General features: G+C 44.2%; 1 protein-coding gene across 1 annotated transcript in view; it reads right to left on the reverse strand.

Annotated features, from left to right (window-relative positions):
• CILK1 (ciliogenesis associated kinase 1) overlaps nucleotides 1-10,544 on the reverse strand; it is a 31,328-nt gene extending 20,784 nt beyond the window's left edge. The window contains exons 1-4 of the mRNA XM_007451932.1: nucleotides 10,426-10,544; nucleotides 7,009-7,063; nucleotides 2,482-2,603; nucleotides 1,424-1,503 (exon numbers count right to left, since the gene is read on the reverse strand). Coding sequence (XP_007451994.1) covers nucleotides 1,424-1,503; nucleotides 2,482-2,603; nucleotides 7,009-7,063; nucleotides 10,426-10,526 — 358 coding nt within the window. The 5' untranslated portion in view covers nucleotides 10,527-10,544. The remainder of the gene's footprint in view (nucleotides 1-1,423; nucleotides 1,504-2,481; nucleotides 2,604-7,008; nucleotides 7,064-10,425) is intronic.
• Between the last annotated feature and the right edge of the window lie 281 nt (nucleotides 10,545-10,825).

Genomic DNA, 10,825 nt, shown 5'->3' on the forward strand with positions numbered 1-10,825 from the left:
TGGCCTCTAAATGTGATGGCTGCTTAGGGGTCACAGAGCAGGCTGGGAAGGGTCCCAGACGTACCATGCAGCACAATGTCTTTTCCCCTCGCTGCCAATTTGCGTCAAATCTGAACTGACTGTATCATCAAAGGGCTTCTGCCCAGTTTCCTTATTGGGTAATGAAACTCATTTGTTGGTGCAATATTTGCAATGGCAATGATACCCTTAGACTGGGAGGGAACAGATTTCTGTCTGTGCAAGATCAGCTTGCCATCTGTCTGTGTGTCAAAGCAACCTCACATGGCCTTCTGAGGGACTCCGGGCTCCCCTGGTGGACACGTCCATCCCGAGGCTCTGCGTTCATGAGAACAAACGGACCCAACCCAAGTTGGGTCTGTGGCCAGTTAGTAACCCAGACTAGTAATGCCTCAGGACTTGCCGGAAATATAACCTCAAATGCATTGCTACTCAATACTGTTCAAAAGCTCAGCTAAGAACAATAGTGATGGAGGATTTCCTGAAGGGTATATGACCATCCATTCCTCTGGATGCCTTAAATCTCTCCCTGGACTCACCAGACCATCCCCAGAGTGAATCATACTGGGCCCCAGTAGGACCATTTTCTCTGATCAGGTGATGTAATCGGCCTATATTGAGGAAGATGACCTGAAACTGTCCCATGTAACTTGTCACTGTGTTTACCATAAAGTCATGTTACGTAAGGATCCATGACAGAAACCTCTCTGGTATCAGTACCAAGAATAGTTCTGCTTCTCTTGGGCAACTGAACTGTTTTTACCTCGGAGGACCCATGTAGGTTGTAATCGGCCGTGTTTCACGTTCTGCATATTGTCTGACAGCAAAACTCAGGCTCACATCTGTAGCCTGCTTCTTCTACTTAAGTAAAACTTGCTGACGTGTATTTTGTCGATTAACCTCACCCCGGCTATGTCCGTGCCTTGTTTTGCCTTTTTCTTTGCTTATTTTAAGTGTATTTTATTTTCCCAGATTGCATAGAACTTGTTAGACCACTTTGCACCCTTCCGAACGAGCTGAAATTGAAATACATTAAAAAAATGAAAAGCCACAGCAAAGCAGTGTTAGTTAGTAGGTTAAACATCATATGTGAAGCTTCTATGAGTTCTAATCATAGGTTCCTGATTAACACACCAGTTAATGGTCAGGAATAACTCTTAGATCTGTAACTAACAAGCTTAATGTTAAAGCCTAACGAATAAGAACACACAGACATGATAAATAATGAGGGAAATTCAGAAATCAAGCTACAGAAGATAATATATTCCAAAAGCCACTGTCAGCCTCTCAACTCTTCAATTTTTTTCTGGGAGTCAATTACAAAAGACACTGATGCTTCCTACGTCTTCTACCTGATGACAGCATTTCACCGCTATTCCAAAGCACAATACTCCAAATCACCTACCGTGTTTGTGAATAAATGCAAGTCCTTGCAATATCTGATACATGATATTTCTTATAGCAGATTCAGGAAACAACTTATTTCTGTATAGGGCAGAGGAAAAAAATGTTATAAATCTAGATTTATGAAATTTGTTAATGAAAACAAAGCCCCTGTTTTCATGTTCTTTTGGTTATACAGTAAGAATTTAAGGAAACACTTGCTGACATGCTAATTTGACTAGATCCTCTGATAATAAAGATCAAAGAAAAACAACTGCTTTCCATGTAAGAGAGCATACCTTACAAGCACCAAATCAGTTATGTTATAAAAAAGAAACGATCAAACATTTAATAACAAACCAAAAAAAAAATTACCTCCAATGTATCATATAAAAATCTCCTCTCTCCATAATATAATTAAAGCTTAAAATCTTTTGATGGGGAAAATCTGAGGTCTTTCAGATGAAGGGCTTATGAGATGCAGTGGATAGTGACATTTTCCCCTGGTTGGGCAAACCACACAGCTTCTCTGCTGTTATTGACAATGGAAATGATATTTGTTCACTGAAATCACCCAGAAGGATGCTCTGAATGGCATTCAACTGCCACCAGGAAAATGTGCCCAAGAGGTTCTATATGGTTTACTTTTCAAGTCCAAAATGACCATCAGAGGTAAGTTTTTTTTATTAGTTTCTTTGTCTTCCCAGCATGCGAGCCCTGTGCACTGTAGTAAGAAAGGCACTGAAAGGAACCTGGAAGTTCCGATGGATGGCTCAGAATGAATGAAGCTGCTACACCCCTCACTTGTGGTCACTCTGCCCATACAGTCCTGTTGAGGAGAGCTGCAGAGTATCTGTTATATCTCTGAGTCTGTTAGGGTAAATAACCCATTAAGACATTCAAGACGGCTGCACTGAAAGCAGCTTCTCTGCCGTTATCACAGGCCCTCCAAAGCAGCAATGCAGATGGGCAGCTTTAAACAGCCAAGGCCAAGCAGCATGACCACAATAAACAAAAGCAGAAAGAAAACACATCCACTTTGCAACATTTATTTCTAAGATCATGATGACCACACTGTACCTTTCTTTAATGAGTTGGTAAAGATTTTCCTTCATGTACTCAAAGATAAAATACAGATGATCATTTTCCCTGATAACCTCTTTTAATTTTACTACATTGGCATGGTTGAGCTTCTTTAAAGACTGAAAGGCGAAGAAGAAAAACAAAAAAATTAGAGCAAGTCTGTTGTTGAAAAAAGTAATTCCACATACACTTAGGGAGAAACACCCAACTCTAGAACCACAGAGTGCCACAATTCATTTGTTATTGACAATGTGTTAATAAATGGTATTTCTCTGAAGTTGGTATTAACTTTATGTAGAAAAACCATTTCAATTAACTGACTAGGAGGTAAGAACTTGACCATAACTGGAACTTCTGGCTGCCCCCAGGACCAGGCAGTGGGCCAGGGCTATTTTAGGTGCACTCCCTCCAGGTGATGGAATTCACGCCATGAAAGTGGCCAGAGGGGAGTCCATTGAGGCTTTGATTGATCTGATACTGAAGAGGCAGCTGCTGGGAGCTGAGATCACCAGCCAGCAGTCTTGCAGACACTCTGAACAGGAAATTGCTCAGACAGAGGCTGGCAGCCTGATTCTCGCAACTCTCTTCTGACACGTGTGTGTCCATGGGACGTATAGCGCTCCTTACAAGGTGAGTGTTCAAGGACGGGAGAAGGAGGAGCAATCTCACTGGAAAGACACTGAGGTGAGATGGGAGAGACACCTCTGCTTCCACGAACAGCAAAGGTAAAAAAGTCAAGCGGGGGACGAGGAACAGAGGGTGGCTCAGAAAATGGTAAGTGACCTTCTGATTATTCCCCACGCGCATGTGTGGTTTTCCTCCTCCTGGAACATACACGTGAGTGCAGCCATGCGCAAGCTATTTTCTGTTTGCATCACTGGCTCTGTCCACAGTGAACAAATACACTTTCATATTGGTGAGCAGTAATCCAGTTCATGTGTGACAGCCGGACACCCAACTGTGGGTTTGCTCACCAGGTGATCAGAATTTGATAGACCGTCTCCTTCAAGAATGCCTCAAGGGGTCACCGTGGCAGGGGCTTGAGCCCTTTAATTCAAAAAGCCTCTTCCTCATAGAGACGTGAGTCCGATAATAATAAATTGTAAAGCCCTCTTTATCTTTGAATTTCCTTCAGAGGAACATTCCTTCTATAAAACAAACAGAATGTCTGAAGATGAAAGTGTTAACATGAGTGTCCGAATCTGGAAGGACACTCAGTAACGACACACCCAAGGGATCAGAGCTGGGGAATGTGCAATATGACCGAGTTACTTCAAGCAGCTGGGAAGAGGGAGGAAATATGGCCGGTGAATGAGAACAAAATAAGACTCTTCTGGAACCTCTTCCCTGAAAGACAAGCTTTTGCCAAGTGCCTCTCTGGCAGGAAATACTCAGCTGTTTTGGCCAAATGGCCACAGATCCTTCCAGAATGACCCAACAGGCTGATTACTTTTTCTAGTTGGGTTGGATTTCTGGTTCTCCATGAGTAGCAAGCATTGCCTAACTTGTAAGCATTCACCAGACTCTCATGGACTGCAGGCGTCTTTCCTGCTTGTTTGCTTAAAATGTACCACCAGCAATGGCTGAGGTGTCCAGTGGATGAGTAGCAGAATGAACAGGGCAGATTCATTCAGAGGAAAATGAAGTCGTTTTCAAAGCTTTGCAAGAAGAGAATTCTAGGCAAGGAGTAGGACCGTCTGCTGCAAGTGTGTTTTGAGCATGAATTACTGGCCCAAGTCTAACAGTGGCTCCAGCTCTCGTTTCTCAGTGAGGCTCAGGGGCAAGTTAAAGTCTATATCAGTTTAATAGAAAAAGAATTAATTTAAAACATGAATTAATTTTGTGGAGGACTTCATGTGATTCATTTTCAAGAGGTATATTTCCAGAAAGAAGGCATCTTGTGTTGGCTTGGGAAAGGCTTCCAAAAAGATGTAGAGGCAGGACAGTTGTATCAGGCAGAGAGGGAGCACATCAGGGGGATGCTTCAAGGAGGAGTAATCTGCAAGCTCTCAGTGGTCGGTGAGAGTCTCATACACAAGACTTGAAGGAAGAATCAGGCTTGGACAAACTCGGTGGGAGGGCAAGGGCACGTCAGGAGGGAGACCCTCAGAGACTGGGTGTGGGAGCGAGTGGCCACCCAGTGTCGGAGGGATGAGAACTGCCCGGATGCCAGGTGGATGCCCACTGAAGTATTCTGACAGACCCTGGGCTTGAGACCAAGCTTCGCTGCCTAGAGCTGTGTTTCCCTCCAGCAAATTACGGAATCTCTGGGCCTCAGCTGTGCTCATCGGGAAATTCAAGATACTAAGACTTTCCTCATCAGGTGGTTGTGGGGATGAAATAAGACAGAGCACGTAAGGTGCTGCCTGGCCCATAACAGCTGCTCAGTAAGTGGTAGCTGGTGTGTGAGTGAACAGCTGAGTGCTAGGGAGATGAGAGGTGTGGAGAGTGGGGACCACAGGCCACTGCAATGAGCTATGGTTTCTGAGTGCAGGGGTAAATGATAATTAACACAAGAGGGAGAAAATATGAGCACTGAGGGAGGCAGAAGTTCTAGAAAATTCAGACACTGGTGTCCACTAAGCAGTTGGATATATGGGACTGAGGCAGGGGTCAACAAACTTTTCTGTCAAGGGACAGAGAGTAAATATTTTGGGCTTTCTAAGTCATATGGTCCCTGCTGCAACTACTTAGCTTTGCCAGTGTAGTGTGAAACCAGCCACAGATAATATATAAACAAATGGACACGGCTGCGTTCCAACATTCTTTTTTTCGTTTTTTACAAAAACAGGCACTGGGGTATTTACTGACCCCTGGTCTAAATGCATAAGAAAGATAAAAGATGTGATGGGGCTGCTGAAGCAAGGAGAAATGAATAAAATCACCCAGGAGGAGAAGCCAGAGCAAAGGAGAAAATTGCTGAGAAGAGAATGTGAGGAATTATCCATACTTAAAGGGTGAAATCATAGAACCACTGGTGAAAGGCAAGAAGAGGCAGAAGAGGTGGGTCAAAGCAGAGTCACAGAGACCTGGGAAAGGAGAGGAGGAAGTGGTCCACAGACAAGAAAATGTCTGAGAAGATGATCCTGGACTTTTTTAAAAAATCTTTTGGCCACGCCGCACAGCATGTGGGATCTTATTTCTCCGACTAGGGATCGAACCCGCGCCCCCTGTGTTGGCAGCACAGAGTCTTAACCACTGGACCACCAGGGAAGTACCAATGATCCTGGACTTGACAGCTGGTGGCTTTTAGGAGAGCAACTTCCGTAGAGTTGCAGAGGTGAATGCCTGATTCAGTTAAGTGGAAAGTCAGTGGTGGTTGGGGAAGTGACAGCAGAGGGGGTGCTCTGGAAGGTAAGGTCAGGAAGGGGAAGGGGTGGGAGCTCCAGGGGAGGGAGGGCTAAGCCTGGTTAGACAGAACAGTGGGCACATTGATAGACTGAAGACAAGGAGCCAGTGGAAAGGATTTTAAAGATATGGGAAGGTTTATAATAGCCAAAGGTGTCCCAGTGTCCATCAATGGATGAATGGATAAACAATATATAGTAGATCCATACAATGGAATGTTAATCAGCCTTAAAAAGGAAGGAAATCCTGACACATGGATGAATTTAGAAGACATTCTGCTAAGTGAAATAAGCCAGTCACAAAAATGACAAATACTGTATGATTGCACTTATGAGGTACCTAGTGTAGTCGACAGATAGAATGTAGAATGGTGCTGTCCAGGGGCTGGGAGGAGGGATTCATGGGGAATTATTGTTTAATGGACACAGAGTTTCAGTTTTGCAAGATAAAAAGAGTCCTGGAGATGGGCCATTCTGATGGGTGTACAACATTATGTATGTACTTAATACCACTGAACTGTACCATTTTTAGGTCAAATACGCAATTCTATATCTATTTTGAGTCCTTTGGGTTCTAGGATGGACACCTTTATCGCTGTTCTAACAATCTGGACTATTTCTCTGATTATCTACCTGGCAACCTGCCACTTCCCTTTGAGTTGTTGTTAACCTTAATGCATAGGCATTGTTTGCAGAAAATGTGCAAAGGAGCCTTCTCCAGAGATGGCTACAAAATGTCATTACTACATATGTTCAACTTCTGGATAGTATGGCAGATTTTCTAATGTTGTCCAGTTTGCTATGTAAACAAAATTGTGCAAAGCTTTAAAAAAATGGTCAAAAGGTAAGTACTATGTATATTTCATCACCATTTGAAAGAAAAGAGACACCAGTGAGAAACTAGTGAAAGTTGAATAAATCTGTGGTTTAGTTAACAGCACTATTACCAAGGTTTAAAAAGTACATGCACACACACCAAAAAACTAAAAAAAAAAAGTGCACACACATAAATAGCACAGCAATCTTCTCTCAGCTGTCAGCTGCATTATGTTATCATCTGCCTCCTTTTTCAACATCAGTGAAACAATTCAAACTGTATGAACTATAAATCTATGCATGTATAAAGCTATTTTAATCAACCATACCATAAATTATCCCTTTGTGTATTAATAAATACCTTGACCTCCCGAAGGTTCATGCATTCCTCCCAGGAATAAAACTTTCTTTTCATTCTAAAAGAGAAGAAAGAAACAAATAGCACGTTTATTCCCAGTAACTGGCTATGCTTTATCTTAAAAAAAAATGTTTTCATTCTGAACCTAATGAACAGTGCTTAAAGTGGGTTCCAATTTCTACCAGATACTATACTATCCAAAACAGCATTTTATTTAAAAACCTGGCAGTGCAATCAATCCTCCAGCACAAAATTTCCCAGCAGAGTTATCATGAGGGCATTGCAAAGAGGCCTGGACTGCTGTCTTGCTCTGTCACTAATTAGCTAACCCTGCCCTGGAGTAAAACCCCCCAGGCTTATTTTATCTGGACCAGAGCTGTCCAATCAAACTTTCTGTATTGGTGGAAATATTCTGTACTGTCCAGTATGGTAGCCACTAGACACAGGTGACTACTGAGCACCTGGCGTGAGGCTAGGGCAACACAGAAACTGAACTGTCAATTTAAATTTTAAATTTAAATTTAAATGATATATGATTACTTGCCACCATGTTGGACGGCATAGGGATGGACACTCCGGTACAGGGGTTGGCAAACTATGGCCCACGGGCCAATTCCACCCGACCATCTGATTTTATATAGCCCGTGAGACAAGAATGGCATTTATACTTTTAAATGGTTGGGAAAAACAAAGCAAAAGAAAAATAATAATTTGTGACATGTGAAAATGATCTGAAATTCCAGTTTCAGTTTCCATAAACGAAGTTTTGTTGGAACACAATCACACTCATTTGCTTCCATATGATACATGGCTGCTTTCCCACTACAACAGCAGAGCTGGGTTATGACAGAGACCACATGGCCTGCAAAGCCTAAAACATTTACTGTCTTGCCCTTTGCAGGAAAAGTGTGCCAACCCCTGGTCCAGAGCCTGAGGGGAGAGACAGACAGCCTGGTGAGCTGGCCAGAAATCTAAGGGTTCTCTCTTTCATGGCCCTTCAACCACATCGTCTCATTTGAATCTTATAGCAGCACCATGAGACAGATGGGATGGGTGGAAACTAAGAAACAGAGAAGTTATGCCATTTCACCAGGGTCTCATTGCTGGCTAGTAACAGATCAACTCTCATCTCTCCCCCTCACTCTGAGAGTCTGTCCCAATGTCACACTGTCTCCCAGCTGAGTGACCATTTCCTTTATTCATGCCCCAGATATATTTTAGCCCCTGCTACACATGGCAGAGGCCCAGGCACTGGAGATACAATGATGGGCAAGATGTTGCTCGTGGAACCGACCTCGGAGCAGGAAGGCAGGTCATCAATCGACTTCTGTGCTGAGTGCCATGAAGGGAAGAGACAGGGCACCATGAAAGTAGACCCCAACGTGACCTAATCTTGTCTAAGGTATCAGGAAACAGCCTTCCAGTGAAGTGGTATTTCAACCAAGTCCTGAAGGACCAGGAGAATTTGGCCTGGTCGGAGGCGTGGGGTAGTGAGTAGCATGGGAAGACAGATGGCAGAAAGGTATCTGGTGAGTTCAAGAAGCCAAAAGGCCAGTGTGGCCAGGACAAAGCAGGCAAGGGAGTAGTGGAAGGAAATTCAGCCAAAGAAAACAGGCAGGGGCCGAGTGAAGCAGCAAGTTGTAAAATTGGGGGCTTGACCCTAAAACTGATAGGAAGACATTAAAAGCTCTTCCTTTGGGATCCCTGAAAGCAGAGCCTGAGGCAAGGACTTGGGTGCAGGGAGTTGATTTGGGAGGTGATTCCAGGAACCCAGGGCAAGGAGCAGGGAACCTGAGAACAGAGAGGGGGAAAACCCATGAAAGGACACATTACAGAGCTGACACTGCAGTGGGCAATGGGGGCTCAGTCCTGCTGGGGACCTTCTGTGGACCAAGCAGGAGCACCTTGGTTGAGTCTCCCACGTGCACCTGAGGTGGGATACTGGTGGCGGGCACATCACTGCACACCCCAGCACACTGAAGTCAGGTGGGACGAGGGGACATGACAGGGCAGCAAAGAAGGTTTGGTACAATTGATTTTAGACAATTAGACTCATGTGTTTAATATAATCCCTTCAGGCTGGAATGGACAGGGGTAAGAATGGAAGCCAGGAACCCTAGAGAGGAAAGTATTCTAGAGGCAGAGGTGGTAAATGATAATGAATTGAATGGGAGGTTAGCAGTGGGGAATTGGAGAAGTAGGTGGGTGGATCAGATAAATATCTGGTAGTTAGAGTCTATAGGACCAGACGACCAATGCTGGGGCACAGGGAGTGGGTGTTGGGGGACTCCCAGGCTTTGCGGGGATAGAAATGTGTCATTTATCAAGACAGGCATTATATGCTGGATGTAAGTTCAGCTTTGGGTATGATGAGTGTGAAGTGTCTTCAGGGCATCCAAATGGAGATGTTGAGAAGGCAACTGGATATAGATGAGTGTGGCAGGCAGACTCTAAAATGGTCCCCAAAGCCCCCCACATCCTGGTATTCACAAACTGGCATAACCCCCCTTCTTTTAATTACTTGCTTCTAACTAATAGAATACAGCAGTTTGAGAGGATACCCCTTCTGTGATTAGTTTACAAATGCAATAAGATGTCACTTCCATCTTGCTTGAAGACTCTCATTGCCTTCTTGACTTCCATGTCCTGATGGAGCAAGTTGCCATGTTGTGAGCTGCTCTTTGGAGAGGCCCACATGGCAAGGGACTGAGGGCAGCCTCCAGCCAAGAGCCAGCAGAGGACTAAGGCCCTCAGTCCAGCAACCCCCAAGGTACTGAATGCTGCCCGAGTGAGCCTGGAAGTGGATCCTTCCCCAGTCCAGCCTTCAGATGAGATCCTAGCACCAGCTAGCTGCTTGACTGCAGCCTCATGAGAGACCCCAAAGCAGAGAACTCAACTAAGCCAGGCCCAGACTCCTGACCCACAGAAACTGTGAGATAGTTGTCTTAAACCACAATTTTGGGGGGTACACTGTTATGCAGCAACAGGTAACTAATACAATGGGTCTGGACTCAGATTGCAAAGGGCGAGTGGGGTGGCGGGAGCAAAACCGTAGTCACCAGACTATCACAAGTGTAAAGGATCCAAAATAAGTCATTTCATTTCTCAGTTTCAGTTTCCTTTCCTATAAAATATTTCTTAATCTGCATGTTACTACCTCCCCATATGAGAAGATCCTTGGAACAAGTACTAGAGCTGTATGCAAAGTAGTGCATCTAACATGGGGATGTGTTTAAGACTCTAACATGAGCATCCCAGAGTTCACAGTCATCTAACCCACAGCAATCAATGTCTGAGATACTACTCCATGCCTCCCCTGTAGAAACTTTTCACAGATGAGGAATGGAGAGCATAGAGTTAAAACTATGTTGACAATGTGTCACTGAGGATGGATTCCTGAGCATGAAGGATAAAACTTACTTTTTAATAGCAATCAGTTCCCCAGACTCGATGCTTCTTCCCAGCAGGACGGAACCATAGGTTCCATCCCCGAGTTGCTTGATGGTTGTGTATCTATTCATGGTGTGCCCGCTCAGGCCGGACACTCATCTCAGGGCCAAGGCAGATCAGTCCTGCAGCCGCAGCAGACCTCCCCGGAGTGTAACCAGATTTTTCTGTGGCAGCACCAGCACAAGGTATTCAATAGAACGTGACTATCTCCCAAATACATATTTTCAAAGATGAGTCTTCTGCCTGTAGAGAAAAATGAAAGACAAGGATAAATGTTAATGTACATTCTATGTCTGTCTAAATCAGGGGCCAGCTGTAACCCCCAGCCTGCCACCTGTTTTTTTTGTAAATAAAGTTTTATTGGAACACA

Source organism: Lipotes vexillifer, unplaced genomic scaffold (genome assembly GCF_000442215.2).
Source record: "Lipotes vexillifer unplaced genomic scaffold, Lipotes_vexillifer_v1.1 scaffold147, whole genome shotgun sequence".
In the NCBI taxonomy this organism is placed as follows: domain Eukaryota; kingdom Metazoa; phylum Chordata; class Mammalia; order Artiodactyla; family Lipotidae; genus Lipotes; species Lipotes vexillifer.